General features: G+C 37.6%; 1 protein-coding gene and 1 long non-coding RNA gene across 4 annotated transcripts in view; both read right to left on the bottom strand.

Annotated features, from left to right (window-relative positions):
- The window catches only part of LOC116512232, a 171,162-nt gene extending 157,549 nt beyond the window's left edge, over positions 1 to 13,613 (bottom strand). For both annotated transcript variants that reach the window (XR_004255857.1, XR_004255856.1), the window contains exon 1: positions 13,408 to 13,613. This is a non-coding gene — a long non-coding RNA (uncharacterized LOC116512232). The remainder of the gene's footprint in view (positions 1 to 13,407) is intronic.
- Positions 13,614 to 19,272: 5,659 nt separating this feature from the next.
- The window catches only part of UBE2W (ubiquitin conjugating enzyme E2 W), a 29,241-nt gene continuing 27,004 nt past the window's right edge, over positions 19,273 to 21,509 (bottom strand). For both annotated transcript variants that reach the window (XM_032223070.1, XM_032223069.1), the window contains exon 6: positions 19,273 to 20,469. In XM_032223070.1, coding sequence (XP_032078961.1) covers positions 20,456 to 20,469 — 14 coding nt within the window. In that variant the 3' untranslated portion in view covers positions 19,273 to 20,455. The remainder of the gene's footprint in view (positions 20,470 to 21,509) is intronic.

A 21,509-nucleotide genomic window follows, 5' to 3' on the forward strand; every position in this document is an offset into this window, starting at 1 on the left:
AATGGGTAGGCGTGGCCAACTCAACATCACTGGTGATCCGTGGGCGCTTTACCTTAGCCGTTACAATGTAATAAGGGTTAACTGGAAAGGCAGTTTCTGTAAGCAGGGCAATGAAGAGGCTAGAAACAACACCAGAATGTTTCCTTTCTGCCTTCCTTACAGGATTAGCCCTGTAAAGTGGGAAAAAACAAAATGAGATTTCTTCCAAACTGGTTCTCCGAACTGCTTAGAAAGTTAACAACTGGTTCTCCCGAATAGGTGCGAACTGACTTAATCCCACCACTGATTGGATCCTACCAGTTATAGGAAGATTAGAAATCTAAAACATATTAATTTATCTATATGACAGCAGTTTCTACACCACACTTTACCTGGAATCTAAAAGAACTTCCTATGCATGCAAAACATCTCTACTTTTGATCATTGCAGCATCCCATGGATACCTGATTAAAATTTAGGCACTTGGCAAATGACTTATTTATGACAGTTGCAGTGTCCGGGTTCATGTGATCACCTCTTGTGGCCTTCTGATAAGAAAAGTCGATGGAGAAGCCAAATTCACTTAACTGATGATACTAAATTAACAACTGTAGTGATTCACTTAACAACTGTGGCAAAAAATAAACTGGGGCAAAACTCACTTAACAACTGTCTTGCTTAGCAACAGAAATTTCGGGCTCCTTAAATCGAGGAGTATGTATATTTTAAATGAACTATTAATCCTTTTCCATAAATTAACAAGATTAATGTTATGTAAAATGTCTCAACAAGACTTCCAAAGTTGCTGTAGAAATCATGAACATTTTCTCAGTCTGAAATAATATGTAGTGACATCATGTCATACTATATTAATTTTGGACTTACTGGTTAGGATATATTTAAGACGCACCCTATCCATATAATACAGAGATATATCTTTCATAAGCTGATAGAAACTTACAAGGAAAAGAGGTATATTCTTATATCTGAGATAAAGGACTATACACATTTATCCTTTCAAGTTAAATTCATGTGTTTGAATACATTATGTAGTTGTATTACAAATTATGCAAATGTACTTTGAATTCAGATTTCCTATCTGTAATGCTTTTTTTAAAAAAAATGCATTACTTCTTATAAAGCTTGTCCTTGAGTTAGGATGGCAATTGGGATCAGTAGTAGGCAAGAAATTAAAAAGTTTCTTTTTCAAACTAAAGAAGACAGAATCTACTGTATGTCATACTTTTGAACCGCTGAACTGCCAACCTTTCTGATCGACAAAGTCTAGCCACTGAGCCACTCAGAAAGGTCGGCAGTTTGGTGGTTTGAACCACTAGTGCCGTGTAACAGAGTGATCTCCTGTTACTTTTCCAAGCTTCTGCCAACCTAGCAGTTTGAAAGCATGTAAAAATGCAAGTAGAAAAATAGGAAACCCCTTTGGTGGGAAGGTAACAGTGTTCTGTGCGCCTTTGGCATTTAGTCATGCCGGCCACATGACCATGGAGACGTCTTCTGACAGCGCTGGCTCTTCGGCTTTGAAACGGAGATGAGCACCGCACCCTAAAGTCGGGAATGACTAGCACATATATGCAAGAGTAACGTTTACCTTTATGTCATAGATTATCAACTCTCTTATCTATTTCAGTTCATAAGACTTTTCCATGAACTAGATCACCACCCTGCCAGTAGTTAGAAAAACATTTTTCTAAATACATCAACATTTTCAAAACAGAACAATATAAAAAATACTGTATATCTTACTACAGTATCATCTTCGTACCCTAAAATAATACTGTATTTGCCACCATACTGGCTACTTAAGGAAAGAAAACAAAGTATTTCAACCCTTTAATTTAGCATTAAATTTATCACTACTGAAGTTATATACATCAGGCTAATTCAGATAACTTACTAAGAGGAATGTTTTCCTATTACATAATGCTTAAAAGTTAGAATGAAGAAGAACAAGCATAAGAAGGCCCAAGCTTTTCATGAGAAAAAATTAAATTGTACAGTCAAAAGGGTTAGCGGAGGGTTTGTTTTGATTACACATAGTACTCAATGATCTAGATATAAAAAGTACTATATTCACTGAAAAACAAAATGTCCTGGAAAAAAGGGTTATTGTACTTAAATCATGTTCTAGTTTTGTTGTTGTTGTTAACTTTATTTATTTATACATATAAGTGCAACCATATCAACATTCTATGCCCACCGAGAGTACTCAACCTTTATGGCCTATTTCAAGATCTCTTTCACTGATGGATTTTTTTAAATCATGTTTTATACTTCTGCAATCTTGAAGCCAGATTACCCCTCTCCCCACTGCTTAGAAATGGTAGTAGGATAATTTAATTTACATTCATATATGCAATATAATTTATTAAAAATTGTTAGATCGGGTGAATGGATGAGGCGGACTCAAGCTAACAGTAATAACAGCTCTTTATTAGTCAACACTATGTACAATCCAGCAAAGGTTTTGTCTGGCAGCAGTACTTTTATAGGGAGCTGTCAGATGGCTTAACCAATCACCTTTGAGTATTTTCTCACAGGCTCAGAGAACCTTGGTGGAAACTACCATATTGTTTATCAGTATGCAACACCCCTCCCCTCTTAGTTGGGCTGATCTGGCTGGTTACGTACTCATGCAGGTAGGCAGGTTTTCTGGTGACTCGCTCTGACCTGCACAGGTCAGTTTGCGCTGGAACCTTGGACAGGCTGGATGGACCTGTTGTCTCTCTGGCTTCACCTGATGGAAGCTCCTGGAACTTTCCACAGAACACGGCTGGAGTTTCTGGAGCCGGTTCGCTTGGAACTCACTGCGGCTCTGCAAACTCACCAGATAAGTAACCCAGTACCGTATGAGTTGTCTGTGGAAGGAGTGAATTCGTGCTCCTTTTGGTTAGGGCTTTGGCTAACTCTTGGAGTTACCTCTGGCTGCCTAAGATTGCAGTTGGAGATGAGGCCTCGGAGTTGGTCAATATGCCACCTCCAAATTCTACCATCCTCGAGCTTCAACTGGTAATTACTGCAACCATGACAGGGATCCAGAGAGCCCCCCCCCCTGCGTAGTTGTGGGCATAAACTCAATCCCCTACGCTAAATTTGGTTGATGTCTCGCACCCCGCAAATAATTCTATCTAGTAGCAGTTCATTTAAATCACGAAACCTGCAATATGCTGTGGCTTTATGAAGCACGGCAACATATTGGTTGATCATTTCATCTTCCTTCTGGTTACGGAGGTTGAATTCGTGCCTCCGCACATATTTAGACAGCTTGGGAGCGTAGTGGGTCCTCAGCATCTGTTGAAGCACCGACCAAGCGACTGACTGTACTGGCATTGGCTCAGAGAGGTCCTTGGCGGTGTTGAATACTTCGGGCCCACAATAGCTCAGGAACATGGTTTTCTTTCACCCTTTGGACAGGCCCATGAGGTCATTGGCTTCGAGGAAGGATTCAAACCTCTTCATATATGAGCCCCAGTGCTTAATGGCTGGGTCATATAGAGCTGATGGGGCATGCGTAGTCATCTTGTTTCAGTCAAGGCAGAGTTGAATTTGCTGCTTAAAGATGGCTGCTCCAGGCTGGATTGTGTTGCTGGATTGTCAGTCAGCTCTTTTTGTGCCTAGTTGCCTTCCAATCCCATCCTAACAGTAACAACAGCTCTTTATTAGTCAACACTATGTACAATCTAGCAAAGACTCTGTCTGGCACAGCCCTTTTATAGGGAGCTGTCAGACGTCTTAACCAATCACCTCTGAGTATTTTCCCACCGAATCAGAGGACCTTGGTGGAAACTACCATATTGTTTATCAGTATGTAACAACAATATTACTAATGTTTATAAAGTATTATGTAAGTCAAAGAAACAAAATAAATCTGAAATAAAAAAACCTTAGGCAACTCTTCATCAAGTTTATGCTTTAAAATCTGCCTATAGCCATGATGGCGAATCTATGTCATGCGTGCCCAAAGTGGCATGCGAAGCCATGTCGCCTGGCACGTGCAGCCTTGCCTGCTTGTCTTCCTGGTTTTGGGTGCACATGCATGCACAATGATCAGCTGTTCTTCGTGCGTGGGGCAGTGTCAAAAACAGGTGTGCATATACGTGCCGGGCAGCTGATTATTGGGTGCGCATGCATGCCAGAACCCAGAAGTTTAGCTTTTCTGGAGCGCGGTCTCTTCCCCCGCATGGCACTGCTGAAAACCAGCCTGTGTATGTGCACCGGCCAGCTGATCGTCGGGCACACATGAATGCTAGAACCTAGAAGTTTGGCTTTTTCGGAGCGCGGTCCCTTCGCGTGCATGGCAGTGCCAAAAACTGGCTTGTGCATGTGCGCCGGCCAGCTGATCATCAGTGCACACTAGAACCTGGAAATTTGGCTTTTCCAGAGCGTGGCACTGATGAGCGCGTGTGTGACATTTCTGCGCAACCTTTTTGGCACTCGGTGCTGAAAAGGTTTGCCATCACTGGCCTATAGCAAAGACAAGAAAGTGATGGAGAAAAAAGAAAATCAAGGCAAGAAGGGATAAATAAATATAAATGCTATTCTGCATTCATAATTGTATTTTCAGTTGTGGAATACAATTTTTCACAAATAAGATTATCTTTTTTTATGAAGACAGAACATAAATTGTATAAATTCTGGGATAGTCCTTATATTTACTTATAAAAGTACAATTCTTATAATCATCCATTATTCTTTACTTATCTTCATATTTACTTCCCCAATATGTTATGTTCCCCCTGATGTTATGAGAACACAGCTCCCAGAATTCTGACTAGGATTTTTTTTTTATCAAAGATTCTTTTATTACATTTTCATTTTCCTTTATACAATCACTTAAATACTGTGCAGTTAAAAAAAAAGAAGCAATAAACAACTCATAACACTTCTATCCTACATACACCCTTCCTTCTACCCTTCCAACTTTCATTTCTCCCTTCCAACAATCCCCTCTTCTACTTCCCCTCCCCCTCAGCCATTCCTTTCTCCCCTTCCCACCATCTCACCCTCCTTACATTCCCTTCTCACTCCCTCTTAATTCCCCCCTCTTCTTTCCCTCTACACCTCGCTTCGGTGTATTTCTAGTATTCATTGGTCTATTTGTTTTGTACTAAAACAAAAGAAAAATAAAAGGAAAAGAAAGAAGAAAAGAAAAAAAGAAAAAAAAAGCAACAGTATCCAAGTGCATTCATTGTTCTGAAAATTGAGTCTATATTTCCACCCTCCCCCCCACCCACCCCCTGAACCCCCCTCCCTGACCCCCTTCCGACTTCCCAGGTCCCATTCCCAGCATTGTTCTTTATCAAGCAAAGTCTGGAGTATATTGAAACCAAATAGATTAGAAGTTACAAAATAATAAAAAATAAAAAAAAATAAAGAACAAAAAAGAAAAGAATAATAAAAAGAAAAAGAAAAAAAAGGGGGGAACACCCCCCCCAAGAAAGAGAAGTCAATATACTCTCTAACATTAAACTCAGCTTCTCATTATTTTTAAAATCTTAAACAATGTCTTTACCTGCTTCCGCATATAAATTCTATACCTCCCATTCTACCTTTACCCGTGTCCGCATATATATTTTATCCTCATCCATTGCTCCTCTCATATTTACTCCACCCTCGTGTAGATTCTCCAGATAATCTTTCTTAACCTTGTATTCAAATAACAATTTATACAAAAATCAGCTTACATTCTGGATCAAGGTAATCTAATTGAACTTTCACTACCCTTCCATCTACCCCACGCACCCGACTCCATTCATCCCAAACCACAATCCAAGAAAACTATGATCTCCGCTCTCTCGCCCCAAAGAATAGATCATGCGCAGTTTAAATTAAGATTCAAACAAGTCTTATATAAGTCCCATACAATATATGTCCAAATTCAGCACCGCTTCTTTCAGTCTCAATATCTCTTCATCGGTATACAGCTTTGTCATTTTATACCAGACAGGAGTCCTGAAATTTTATTCAAATTAAAAATTTAAGAAGTATTTTAAAGGCATAGCTGGATCTTTATTCTTTACTCTTCTGCCCTTCCGGAAGGGGAAAGCAACACCCTCCGCCTTGTAGCCACGTGTCCCGCTGCTTATCTTCTCCTTCTCCTTGTCTTTCTCCAAGTCCGGGTGAATCAGGAAGTCCCGCCTTCAGAGTTTTGTAGTAAAAATCTCGGGCTTCGCAAACAGAATTGAGACGATATTTTTGGTTCTCAAATGTGACTGTGATACCAGATGGCACTTCCCATTTATATTGTATCTGAGAATCTCTGAGTTTTTCAGTTAAGAAAGTGTAGTGTCTCCTTGCTCCTAATATTTGAGATGGTATTTCTTTAAAAACAATCAAGTCCTGTCCATCGATTCGCAGCCTGTTATTGTAGAACTTCTGTATTATCGCATTTCTGGATTCTCTTGTGGTGAAATATATGATTATGTCCCTCGGAAGCTGTCGTTGTTTTGCTACACACGAGTTCTGGCGATAAATTTTTTGAATCTGCCAATCAAAGTTAAATCCCGGACTTCCCACCGAACGTCTGAAAGCCTCAAAAAAGGTCTGTTTCAAATTCTCCTGTTCCTTTTCACGCAATCCTCTGACTCTTATTGCAAACGCAGTCTTATTGTAATTTATCATAACGAGTTGTTTTTGAGCATTTTCAAATTCCTGTTGTAACGTTTGAATTTTAGATGTCAAATTAGAATTAGTTTTTTCCAAAAGTTCCAATTTGTCCTCCATTTCAGAAACATAGTCTGTCATAACAGTCATAACTCTGATCGTATCTTCCCTTGTTTGAGCAATCTTGGCGTCCAGTTTATCATATAAGTCCGATAAAAGTTGTTTAATTTCCTGTCTGAACTCTTTAAGGGTTTCAAAAAGAAATTCTTGCGTTAAGAGATCTCCAGTAGAGGGCGTGGGAGGCAAGGGCAGCGATTTTGTAACAATTTCTTGAGATGTATTATTAAGGAAATGCTTAGACTGCTTCGATTTGGGAGCCATTATAAAAAACGCACAAACAAACAGTCTCTGCTCCCCTCGGTTTTAAATGGGATACTATTTATAGACTTTTAACAGTTAATAAGGAGAAGTCTTCAGGAGAATAGAGCTGATTGAGTGTGTCATATATCAAACGCAGAAGCTATGAAATCGCCATCTTGTAACGCAGCTGGATAAGAAAGCCTTTTACAAAATTGAAGCTGGTATTTTGAATAGTAATAAGAAAAAAATTTACAACTTCAAGTTAATATTTGGTTTTGAAGCCATTTCAAAATTTATCTGCCTGCAGTTAATAAAACTCTATTGCCTGGATATGCAGCTTTAAGTAAAGAGGCTGAGTTCCCCTTTTATTTTGAAGTTTAAGGCTTGGCAAAACTTTCAGTGAGTAAACATTGTAACAAGACCATTCAGCAGATTCATCACCATTTAACTTCCAGATAAGCAAAGTTAATGAAGGAGTAAAGTTCTTGTAGAAATAAAACTAATTAAAAAGCTTCTGCTGGCCTATTGTGAAACCAAAACATGATAAGCAATCTCTTTTGTTTTGAATTCTTGTGAATTCTTGTGAGAATTTTAAAAAAGTGTTCATTATTACCGGAGAAACCAGCCTGCTCGGCGCCATTTTAAAAGCCTCTAAGTAAATAATTTTTCGGAGGAGAAAAAGAAAAGAAGCAAATGTTGATAAACAATTATTGTGCACGGAAATGGATTCAGCTCGTGATAAGATTAAATCAACAAAACTTTGAACTGAGTGGGGGAGACCTACTTTGTCCTGCGCAAGGCAGTTTGAAATTCCCAGCACGGACAGCCGTTCTGCCTTGGGCTAGCCCCCCTTTCCCTGCAAGCACAAAAGCTGCAAAAATCGAAGAGCATTTGCCAGCAAAACAATTTCTTCTTTCCTTCTTGCCTGAAGGATAAGAAAACCTGATAAGACGTCAGATGGAAGATCCTCTAAACAGGTACGTAGCCAGGAATTCGGAGGCAGCTGATTTTTTTGCTGCCACCACCAGCAGGCTCCTCCCAGGAAGAAGACTAGGAATTTTTATGTATTTGCCCCAACTGCAATAACAATCTTAAAACAAAGCCTCACATTATATCATCCATCCCACATTTAAGCAAGCTTTCCCTTTGTATTTACAAGATGGAAGACATCATAAAGAACTAGGTTTCAGCTTTGAAGGTTGGGTGAAAAAGAAAGGCTTTGAGATTATTCCTGAAATCCAGAAGCAAAGGATCCAAACAGTTCTGTAGTATGACTCATAATCAAGAAAGCATGGGTTCTAATCTTCATACTTTTTACCTATTAATGGGCTGTAAGCTGTCTTTAGATGAACTGACAGAATGGGCAGATTTATTCTGAACAATGTAAATCAAACTTGTCATCACACTTTCTTAGCAACCACAACTGGGACCAGTAATACAGTCACTAACAGCTGTTATGTGAGATTACATGACTGTAACACTTACAACCTTTCCTAGGTGCTAAGTGAATCAACTATTCATTAAACGAGACATTGTGTGACCATGATTTGCCATTTTATTGCTGGCTTCTGCATTGACTGCTTGTCAGAAGCCAGCTATGAAGTGTACAAAGGGTGATCATATGACTGCAGAATGCTGTAAATGTCGTAAGTGGGTAGATCAGTTGTAAAATTACTTTCTCGGTGCCTCCATAACTTCAAATGATCACTAAATGGGGCAATCTTTGTGTGAGGACTATCTGTATAGGGCTTTATAGGTGATAATAAGTACTGCTGAATTGAGCCTGGAAGTCTATTGAAAGCCAGTACCGCAATAATAAAATAGCTGTTATTCTATAGTGGTGGACCCTACCTGATAACAGCTGGGCTGCTGCATTTTGCTCTGAGTTATCCTCAGTCTCAGTCCTACAGATCGTGTCATACAAGAGTCCAACTACATGGGCTCTTAAATTACATAAGAACATGAGTTGCCAGGGACTTCACTGACCAAACACTATCTCATTAAAAAGCACTGATCTCAATTTTCATGAACCTGATACCTTCCAAATGTGTTGAACTTACAAATCCCAAAATTCACAAATCAGTCTAGCCACTGACACATTATTGGCAGAGAAAATCCAGAGAATGCTTTTGTTAACTATAAAGGATATCAGGCTGGGGAAATCTTCTCTGAATCCAAAGTTATTTTATGTTTCACCTAAAACCCAGTTTGGTTGAGATTCCAGGTATTAAAACCCCAACCCTCTTTCTTCTCCATGATTGTCATCATAATGGAAGTTTTTCCCCAGTTCCTAGTTTTGGATGCCTTCTAATTTAGCCTTCCTATCCTCTGAATGAAGCTCAACCGAATAAAAATATCTCTGTGGTAAATAAACCATATGCTGTGTTCTTTAATTTTTCTTACATCTAGCATAAACCCAGCATGCTTTTCAATATAAGGAGCTGTTACAAAATGTTATAATAGCCAAAGAGTTAAAAATTTAATCCCTTTTTAAAAACATAGCATGGAACAAAATAATGCAGTCTAAAAAGAGTGTAAAGAAATAGTCTGCTGAAAAATACCTTAACTTCTGTGGTAGAAGTTAGAAACAAATAATAAATTCATACTGCCCTCTGGTGGCCAATAAGAATTATTTTAAGTTATACTATTTTCTAAATCTACTCAAGAGGGATAATTGATCCTGTAAACTTCACTTCTTGCATGGATAAATAATCATGGTTTTCAAAGCTTCTTTCCACAGACTGACTTTCATATTATTCTAGGCAAATAGAAATCATGAACACAAGCTTTGTGACAGCACTTTAATGAGCTCCCATATCATTTCTTCAAGCCATGCTGAGTATCTGGGTGTAAGCAGATATTCACTGGTCTTGAACTGATTCTTATGTACAATTTTTGTATAATATATAGATAATTTGAAGTTATGACTCCAGGATTTCTAATATAATGATCATATGGCCAGACCATTCCCTACCTGAATGTGTCCCACTCCCAAATTTATTTAAAAATATGCTGGTCCTATACATAGATAATTCAGTAAATTAAGTTCTTAAACTGAGTCCTATGTGATCATGATATTCTGTATTCTGTATTACTTTCATGATATATAAATGCAGCCTCAGTTTTCTCAACAAATTAATAATTGGCAGAAAAAAGCATGCAAAGGCTGAAAGGCCTCAAGGTTCTTAAACCTTCAGTACAGTCCAAACTGTTTTTCTTATTTATTTGATATAAGAAATGTATATTAATGTCCTGGCCTTTCAATTTCTTTGGCCCCAATTTATTTTTTAAATGCAACTAGCCTACCACTCAGAAATCAATTGAAGCCTGTTTTAGATGAAACTTTTTAGTGTCAAACTGAACATAATCAACGGTGACTGATACAATATGAGGTGTTTATATTAAGATGCAGGCTATTTACTATATGTATAAACTGTATGACAAAAGATGCTAAAACGTTAAAATTAAAACTTCAAGGCTTGTGCATTCACATGGCTATTCTTACAGTTGTGCATGAAACATTAATCATCAGTTAATTTATTCTGAATGGCCACTTTGGGAAGGAGTAAAGTAGCGATTCCTATTTGGGGTGGATGGCTGATGGACACATGAGCATTCTTATAGAAAATATTTGTACATCTGTTTCATTATGTTTCACGAAATCCCCTTCAAAATATGAATGCCAATCATAATAAAATAGGCAACCTTCTGAGATTAAAAAAAACAAACCCCAAAGTTCCTCAAGGTAGAGATGAGATCCAAAACATACAGCAACTCTTTTGAATGCACTATTTTCTATTTTAACGGACATTTCAGATGCCCTACAATCTGAATATTAGAAAGATCTGACATTTCAGAACCACAATGTCTAATCTCATGTTTGTTCTCACACATCACAATTACTTATTTTACAGAAGCAAAGCCAAGGGATTGAGGGATTGGCCCTCAATCAAACATACAATTAGAAAGTAGAGGGGGCGGAAGCAAAATGCCCATTATATATAACGAGCATTTTGCTTCCCTCCCTCCTTTTTAACTGTGCGTTAAATTGAGGACTAATAACTTTACTTCTGTAAAACAAATACCGTAGTTATGATTTGTGACGTATATGTCACAACATATATTTACATATAATGAAATCCAGAAAACACACTTAGGAAACCTCAGTCTAAACATAACACGGGCCAAAATGAATCATAACTATTGACTGACAATATACACAAACTATTAAAAAAATTAAGCAATAAGGGCTGAATGAAAAGCAATGATTCCACCACCATATTTTTAATTTAAAAAGGGACCTTTAATTAAATGAAACAGGAAAGTAGCCTGGACTGAGCTCTTTTGTTACTTGTATTTACTTCTCCACACATATGCACCATCATTTATTATACATTTCTGCCAATGCCAGACAAGCTTCTTAAAGCCATTACGAAAGAACTACGTGCTTTGTCTCTTCAATTCTCCAGTAACATTATATTGCTAACTAGGGCATACAAAACCTTTGCCAGACCAATTCTTGAATACAGCTTATCTGCCTGGAACCCACATTGTATATCGGACATTAACACGATTGAGTGTGTTCAGAGGTATTTCACAAGAAGAGTACTCCACTCCTCTACTCACAAGAGAATCCCTTATGCCACCAGGCTTTACATTTTGGGTTTGGACAATCTGGAACTGCGGCATCTGCTACAACGTCTTGCCTGTCAACAACTTCTTCAGCTTCAACCACAACAATACACGGGCAAACAATCGATACCAACTGAAGGTAAACCGCTTCAAACTCGATTGCAGAAAATATGACTTCAGCAACAGAGTGGTCAACGCCTGGAATGCTCTACCCGACTCAGTCATTACAGCCTCAAACCCTCACAGCTTTAATCTCAAACTGCCTACCATGGACCTCATCCCATTCTTAAGATTTCATAAAGTGGGTGTGCATAAGCGCACCAGCATGCCTACCATCCCTGTCTTACTGTCCCCATTATCTGTATTTACTTCCTCTGTTCATATTTATGTTCATACCTATACTTGTTATCTTGTACATGTTTGAAAAACAAACAAACAAATAAACTAGAGACTGAAATTATTGCTACTTCTTCATTTGAGTCAAACAGATGCCCTTGAAGGTATTATTTCAATTTTGGTGAAAGGTGGAAGTTGCATGTTTCCAGTTCTGCACTAAATGGGGATGGCTACCATTAATGGCTAGATCCAACTTCACAATAGTCTCTTGGATGGTTTGTGAGGTATAAGGCCTAACATTGTTATATTATAGCAAAAGTTCCTTCTTTGCTTCTGAATGATTCTTAAACACTATTTCAAAAGTCATAATATTCAATACACTGGTAAACATACCAGGTTCAAATAAATCCATATTAGAATAATCTGTCACAAAAAATTGTAACCATGAGTTTTCCTGCTGAAGTTCAATGTTTTAATCCCCCCCACCTCCGCAGGTGACATTTTAGTGACATTATTTTGTGACTGCTTAATTTCTGGATCATAATGATGAACTACTGTGTTGTCATCATGATGTCAGGAGATTTTTCACTTTCATCCTCCTAAGGTGGCAACAGTTGCTGACAAATTTCAGTTCCTAAAGCTTTCACCTCTGCAGTCAACATGCTAAGAACCCAGTTTACACAAATCTTTTGGGGTTGGGAATATTATTATTTAACATAGTATTTGACTTTAGTGGGTAAAAAAATCTGTACAATGATAACATGCTGTTTAGTTCTACTTTCTGTAAACTGTTGATTGTCAGAGTTTGTCAAGTTTTGAGGGAATAATGATTAATTATGTGGGTATATTTTTGTTCAAAAACATTCCTTATCTGTGATGTTATACATTTTAGAAGTAAGCTTTGCCCTAACTGACTAAGTCAAATGGACCGTCTCTTAAGTTAAATGGGACCATGTCTATATGTAGTTGTACTGCATCTTTAGAACCTCCTGAAAGTGAAGATTTTATTACCTCAGATAGTGAGAATATAGCTTTCATTACTATTACCAAAAAAGTCCCTGGACATCCCCTGATTTGAACTGATCTTTTCAGAAGCACTGCGAGGCTCCCAAGGTTTGGCGGGGGGGGGGGGATCTCACCTGTGCGCTCCCTGACCTGCCGGATAAGCGGCTCCAGAAGGGACGACGAGAGGCTCCCTGCCGTCCCATCTGGAGGCTTTTAAAAAAGAGAGCGGACAGCCACTTGTCAGGGTATCCTGCTTTAGTAGGAGGCTGGACTAGAAGACTTCCAAGGTCCCTTCCAACTCTGCTATTCTGTGCGGAGCCAAAGAGGCGGGGCTCGACCTGCGCATCCCAATTCCTCTCCACCGGCCGCCTTCGCCCCAACAGCCACGGAGGAGAAGGAGGCTCTTTTCTGTCCCGCGGCAGCATTTCCAGCAACCGTCCTGGCGCTACCCCGACGGGCCGTACGGCACAAGGTTACCTGATTCCCGGGACGTTTTGGAGACGTCGTCAAAATCGGCAAATACTAACAAGAAGCGACCCCGCCAACCAACCGCTTCGCCACCCTCCCGCTCTCGCTACACGCCGCGACAGGGCGCCGCCAACGTCGCGGCCCGCTATCCGACCTGGCTAGCCGGGGCCTAGCCCATCGGGGCTGGGTTGTAGCGTCTCTACGCGGGGCTGCTACCGCCGCTACTCCCCCAACTTCTGACCGTGCGAAGGGCCGCCTCCGCATCACCTTCCCCAGCGCCTCCCAATCCCAAATCGCGAGCGGTGTTAAGCGCCCCCCGGTGGCAGCTGAAGACACCGCAGTCTTTTGGATTCAGTCCCACCCTGCCACAATGCCAAGTAACTATCTGGTCTTTTCTTGCACTTTGGGGAATCATTTCAACCCAGCACCTGGATTCTCTCTCTTATCTAGCCAGTTACTTCACACTACAATACTTTATCAAACAACTGATACAGCTCTTCCTTAGAAGAAAAAGCAGACATGGATTTTAATTTCCTTTTTTTTTTTTGGGCACAGCCTATATTTTGGGCTTTCCTATCCCAAGTCTGACTTTTCACCTTGGTCAGGTAGCTCTTGCTTGCTTATCACTCCTGAGGTACTATAATACAATACATGCCACTTGATTCAAGTAACTAGCTTTCTTCATCTTCTTCATACCCACCATCCATCCACTTTTGTCCCTTGCAAGTTTCCTCCATTCCCCGCCACTACGTTGGATCTGATTATATGACAATATAGAAACTTGGACTTATGTAAATACAGCCCTTAGTAAGTTAACATCACTATTGGGCTGTTGTTGCAAGAGCTTAACCTAGAGAGAGAGGAACACGGGTACCTTCTTTTACTTTGCTACTACTCTTTATTTACCACGTTGTCGACTGCTTCAATTTCTTTATAGCTGGACTTACCATTTGGAGTTTATTGCTACAAGATGCATGTTTTCAGGCCAAGCAACTAGCAAGCAATTTATCAGCCTTTCTCTACCTGACACTTTCTACCAGCACCTGGACCACAGTGGGCAGAGCTGATGGCATCCTCTCCCCATCTCCCCTCACTACTGACTGAAATTTCAGTCAGTAGATCCCTCATACCTTTCACCCCACAAATGACTTCTTTATAACTTAATTGTTGTCATGGTACACTTGTCTGCTTCCATCAACTGTGAATCTGTGGAGCTTTCATTGCTTTTATGCAAAGCTCCGAGACTTATTGCTTTGCAATGGTGTAACGATCAATCTGTATATTCTGCAGGAAGATTTATTTATTTGGTCAATATCTAAGACCACTCACTCAATGATTCTGGACAGTTTGCAGTGGTTCAAAGCAGTAAAAAGACAAATATTAAACATCAAAATATGATCAAACTAAGGAAAAGCCAAACTACTATATTCACCTGGAAATTAGCAAGACCACACATTATCCGCTCCAGCCCTATGGGAGCAGCCAGGTCTTAAATGTCTTCCTAAAGGCCAGTGATTAGGGTCATTAGGATTTTGGGGAGGGGATACCATTCCAAAGGGCAGCAGCAATGATGAAAGCATACTTCATATGTCCTGAGATGGCACTCTTTAATTGATGGAATCTCAAGCATGCTGGTACTAATATATTTATTTCTTTTAAAGTAGGCAGAAGGTAGAGATAGACCTACAAATATCTAGACCCTATACCTTGAAAGGCTTTATAGATGACCAACAGACCTTGAATTTACTTGAAGGCTTACTGGTAACCAATGCAGTTCACAAAGTAGCAGTATGACATGGGCATCCAATGGTGCACCTATACCAATTTGTCCTGTTGTATTTTAGACCATTCTAAAGTGGCTTGCAGAGCAGACTCAGTATGTTGCAGTAACCCAACCATCAACTGATCATGGCAAGTATATTCCATAAGAATATGATACAATATCAGAGTTGGAAGGGACCTTGGAGGTCTTCTATCCAACCCCCTGCCTAGGCAGGAAACCCTATACCATTCCAGACAAATGGCTATCCAACATCTTCTTAAAGACTTCCAGTGTTGGGGCATTCACAACTTTTGGAGGCAAGTTTTTCCACTGATTAATTGTTCAGACTAGAAATAAAAATTAAAATAAGCAAAAGAACACCTGTCTGACCGGTAAATCACCGGGACCTGATGGATTACATCCCAGAATTCTGAAAGAGCTGGCAGATGTTATCTCAGAACCATTGTACCATGTCTTTAAAAAAAATCTTAGAGCACTGGGGAACTACCAGAGGATTGGAAAAGAGCTGATGTGGTTCTCATTTAAAAAAAGGGGGGGGGGACAAAGCCAGGAAACTACTGACCAATCAGCATAACATAAAAACCGGGAAGATACTGGAAAAAAATAATTAAAAAAAAACACCTGTGAACATCTAGAAACAAATAAAGATATAACTAGTAGCTAGTATGGGTTTGTTAAAAACAGATCATGCCAAACCATTTTTATTTCATTCTTTGACAAAGTGACTAAATTAGTAGACCAGTAGTCGAACCATTAGTAGAAATGCTGTGGACATAGTATATTTATAGACTTCAGCAAGGCATTTGACAAAGTAGAGCACAACTTACTACTTGGTAAGCTAGAGAAATATGGGATAGACAGCATCACAACCAGATGGATTTGTAACAAACTGTACTCAACAAGTAGTCCTTAGTGATATCAAATCCACATGGAGGGAAATAAGCAGTGGGATACCACACAGTTTTATCTTAGGCCCAGTACTCTTCAATATCTTCATAAATGATTTAGATGAGGGAATTTTCAGATGATACTAAACTGACAGGAATAGCCAACAGCCCAGAAAACGAGCCAAAAAGATTTTGACAGACCTCAACAATGGGACCTATCCAACAAAATTAAATAATGTAGAGAAAAGCAAAGTTTTACACCTGGGCCGAAAACACAATAGGTACAAGTACAGATTTTATCCAGTTTTGGTCACCACATTACAAAAAAGATTTTGAGACTTTGGAAAAAGTGCAAAGAAGAGCAACTAAGATGATTAAAGGCCTGGAAGCTAAAACATATGAAGAACAGTTGGAGGATTTGGGTTTGGCTAATCTAGAGTAAAGAAGGACTAGGGAGGACATGATAGCAGTATTCCAGTATTTGAGAGGCTACCACAAAAAAGAGGGGGTAAATCATTTCCCAAAGCACCAGAGGGCAGGACAAGAAACAATAGATGGAAACTATCAAGGAGAGAAGCAATCTGGAATTGAGGAGAAACTTCCTAACAGCGAGGACAATTAACCAATGGAACAGCTTGCCTTCAGACATTGTGGGTGCTTTATCACTTGAGGTTTTTAAGAAGAGACTAAACAGTCACTTGTCTGAAATGGTATAGGATCTCCTGCTGGAGCAGGAGGCTGGACTAGAAGACCTGCAAGGTCCCTTCCAGCTCAATTCTGATTCTAGTTTTGGTAAGTATCTGACAATCAATTCAACCCAATTAAAGTCAGCAGCAACAGTGAAAATAGATTCAATTACTTATTTAATAACAATAAGCATGAGATATAATTATACAAAAGATGTATGTGCTACTGCAGCATTAAAAAGCACACTACATGTATTTCAGCCAAGGTCTAAGTAGAAATCCTCAGATTGCTATCAACAGAGGAATCTGGCAAAATAAATGCAATCATAGATGCTATTGCTACAGACGTTGAAGCAAATTTCCTAAATAGATTTCCAATTAGAACAAAGTGAAATTAAGGATATAGCATGAGATTGCAGGCAAACTGAATTAATTCACAGCATCCATCTTCACTGAAAAAAATAGGATATTAATATCCAAATAACATTGCTGAGCAATTTGATTGTTTCATAACTTTTAATATATTGTTTATCTGGACCTTCTGAGAAAACTTCTCATGGAGATAAGAGAATGTCCTTTTCATACACCAATATCGTATTATACAACGGAAAACAGAAATGTATAAACAGACATATTTTTTTTGCTACAAAGGGAGAAAAAGATGATTTAATTAAGAACTGATAGAAAGACAGGTGGTTCTTTATTTTTTCATGACATTAGAAAAGATAGCCCAGGCTACTAAGATACCAAAAATAAATAATGAAAAAAACATACAAGTGGACTATATGATATTGATAATAAAATGATATTGTAGTAGTTAACATTAACAGAAACCAAGGAATTCAATGACTGAATTTAGGTCAATCATTCTTCTTCAATTCAATCCACCTCACAAGTTGAAATTAAGGAACATTTCTATATAGGTTGCCTTGCATGTTCTAAGCAAAAAATATATAAAATGAATAATAAAATGTGATGTTTACTACTAAGTGCAATTCATAATGATAGGCAGCCTCTAGGGGAAAAAAAACTCCCGAAAGGGCATCTTCCATGTATATATTGCAGACTGAACTGTGATTAAATAGAAAGTAGATCCTGAACTTCTTCTTAATGGTACAGAATCAACTCAGCATGTACCAGTTGTAGAGAACATATTTTTCAGTGACACCATTTTTTACGAAAAAAAGGAATGGTCATTTGTATCAATCCTTCATTTTCACTATGTCATTTCATATACTTTTGCAGTGAGCTCCTTATTTCCCAAAAAGAGATTTTCAGGTGACACAGAATGTAAGGGTAAAGTGACAAAAAGCAAAACTTGATTTCTTTCTCTGTCTCCATATCCTAGTGTGGGATCATACAATTTATGAAAATCCAAATGATGCAATTCTGGTTTAAAATCCTTATTATATATTTAAACAGCCTCCACACCCAAGAAATAGTGTAAAACAACCCAGATAATATTTTGTTGAGCAATTTTGATTTAATCCAAACTGAGAAATCTATAGGCAAATAAAATACATGCAAGACTAAAGCATGGGTTATGTAACCAACCTTTAAAAATCAGATTATTATATGGAAACAGTTGCATTAATCTTTTAAGATGGACAAATTGAACCTCCAGACATATGAAGGTCCTTCATAGTGAATTACAGAATAGATTCACATTATCTAAATGTATGAATACATAGTTTTTGTGGGTTGTGAAACTATGAAACTATTCCATTTAAATATTTAGTGGTACCCTTCATGTATACATTTCTTAACATGTTTTCACAATTAAATTTACAAATGGAAAAAGAGCTAGAAGAAAATCAAGAAGGAATACAAATTTCAACATCAATATTATTTTTGGCTTGAACAAAAATTACTACAGTAACATTAATAATGCAATGGAGAAATATAAACATCTATGTACAAGTTTTCCCACGGTATCTTATTTTTGATTAAGAGGTCAATAATCTTATTCAAAACAGAAAAAGGTAACATACCCTTATTTTAAACTGCTCTACCAATAATTTGGAATTCAGTGCCTGGACAGAACACCTCTTTTACTTTCATTTGATTTCTTCCCACCCCTGAGCTTAGCAATTATATTGATTTTAAATATTATAGCTACTGTATTATATACATATCTATAAAACTTGTAAGATTCAATGCAGCAGTTAAAAAAAATCCACACACACTAGAGTATTTTCAGCCAATCCTGGGAGATTTGTCTTGCTTATATGATTCTTACTTTAAAAATCAAGTAAGAAGTTTACTCTGCAGTTCAGACATTCATTTATTGACTACTAGATTTAATTATTTTAGTGCAACAATAAGGCAACATTAAAAAGAGCATTGAAATAGAAAGTTTGCATATGTGTAAAGGTAGCAAGTTTATAAAAGACACATCATTGCTTCCTAAAAAGACAGCCTAGATCCAGTATCATAAAATTACATATAGGTGAAGATCAATTCAGTATTGTTTAACAAGTTTTTCTGTATAAAAGGTAAATCTAGTTTTTGTCGTATCTTTAAAGAAAACCTGGAAAATTGTTATGGCTGTATGGGACAAGTAAGGTAAGAAAAATATATATATTTATATATATTTGTCTTAAGTTTAAATAAAAAGATCCACACTTTTTGTCAAAACAGTTCATCTCTGTCCAAAATGTATTTCTTCCTTTATGGTACAGAATTAAAAGACAAGATAATGTTAATAAAGAAATAATTTACAAGAAAATATCTTCTGATAGCTTTTTAGTGAAAATATTGTTTTGTAACATTCAAATATGACATATAAGACCACAAAAGAAACGGTGAACTCAAATTTTTAGACACATAAATAAATGAAGTATTGTGTAGGCAACAGGGCTCATGCTGAAGGCTAGTATGAAATAACAGTGTGCAATCTACTTGGAAAATAGCTCTAGTATACATATTAACAAGCCCAATCATGGACTGCAGCAAATTCAGTTTTATCACTGCTCTCTGTTTCTATTTCATAACATGGTTTTCCTTGATTAAACCACTTCTGCCTTATTTATTCATACCTTCTCTTCAGAAATATAACATACACAAACAAAAGATATTTATTCTACCATAGAACGTACCTTTCTGCTGACATAACTTGAAAAAACTTGCTTGTCAAGACACTGGCAGTTCAGTAAATATGCAATGATCTTATTAATTTCTTGGTTAAGCATGTTTTAACTTATGCTGCTAGTTTTATTATCACAGTGCACAGAATCCATATCTAAACAAATTAGGTGGCTTTCAAAGTAAAAGATAGGTTACTTATCATCTTAATATACTTAAAACCTTTCATAGGCCCTATCATGCATCTAAACTATTGTGTGGAAAGCATATATGTTTCCTGATACAATCTTCTGTGGCAATGGATATACCAAAACCACCAAGAAATTCGTATTATTGCACAATACATGAAGACCTGAATTCTTTCGAATGTTAAAATTGAATGACATTTTCCAGCATTAACATTGTATGACTACAAAAGGCATGTCAGTAGCATGGTGTGAACCAGCGATCAACATGCGCCCAGAATGCATACTAGTAAAAATTCAGTCAAAGGAAGTAGTCTTCATTGCCTATTTATCGTTTCCAGTCAGGAGGTTAAAGTTCAAAGACTGAATGATCAAAGTGCTCATTTTCTCAGTAGGACTATCTTCTGTTAGTTGAATCATAGAATGATGGTGTCAACAAGTGTCATCTTTAAAAAAAACAAAATGTAAAATATTATATTCTGCACATATACATTTTCAAAACATATGAAGACTTTTATTGCTGGAATAGCCTTTAATAGTACCACTTCAATAAATTAAAATAAGGATTAAAAGTTATAAATTCTGAAAGAGACAATAAAATTCTGAACCACTGACTTGCCTTGTTCTGTTCAAACAAATATGACAATGTACTGAATAGGCTCAACTGCCTATTCAGTAAAATAGTGCATTTTTCAAATGAAAATTTAAAAAAAGCCTAAAGGCTCAGAAACTGTGGAATATTTTTTGGGGAAAAATCTATTACTGTACAAGTACCTTCACATCATAAAGTGGTTGAAGGATGAGAGGTGGTAGAAAAACCCTCAATACTATTTTAACGTGATATTTCCATGCAGAATAAACAAATTGTTATATTTTAAACTATTCACTGCACTTTATTTTATGCTAGCTTTGGCAACCTATTTCTTCAGTTCAATTCCAATTTGTTAATGATCTATTCATTCAGTAGATTTCTATACCAAGTAGTATAGAAATTCTACTGAAATACTACTAAAATAGCCTGGTTCAGTGCTTCTGTAGTTCAGAATGCCAAAACTTCATTCCCTAGCAGATTTCTTGGAAATGTTCTGTACCTGAAATTTTCATATGCCTATAAGATGTATAGGTGAAACTTGAAAAATTAGAATATCATGCAAAAGTTCATTTATTTCAGTAATGCAACTTAAAAGGTGAAACTAATATATGACATAAGACTCATTACATGCAAAGCAAGATGGTTCAAGCTGTGATTTGTCATAATGGTGATGATTATGGCTTACAGCTCATAAAAACCCCAAATTCACAATCTCAGAAAATTAGAATATTACATGCAATCAATTAAACAAGGTTTGTACATAGAACAATATCGGATCTCTGAAAAGTATAAGCATGCATATGTACTCAGTACTTGGTTTGGGCCCCTTTTGCAGCAATTATTGCCTCAATGTAGCGTGGCATGGAAGCTATCAGCCTGTGGCACTGCTGAGGT

Source organism: Thamnophis elegans, chromosome 8, assembly GCF_009769535.1.
Source record: "Thamnophis elegans isolate rThaEle1 chromosome 8, rThaEle1.pri, whole genome shotgun sequence".
Lineage (NCBI taxonomy): Eukaryota > Metazoa > Chordata > Lepidosauria > Squamata > Colubridae > Thamnophis > Thamnophis elegans.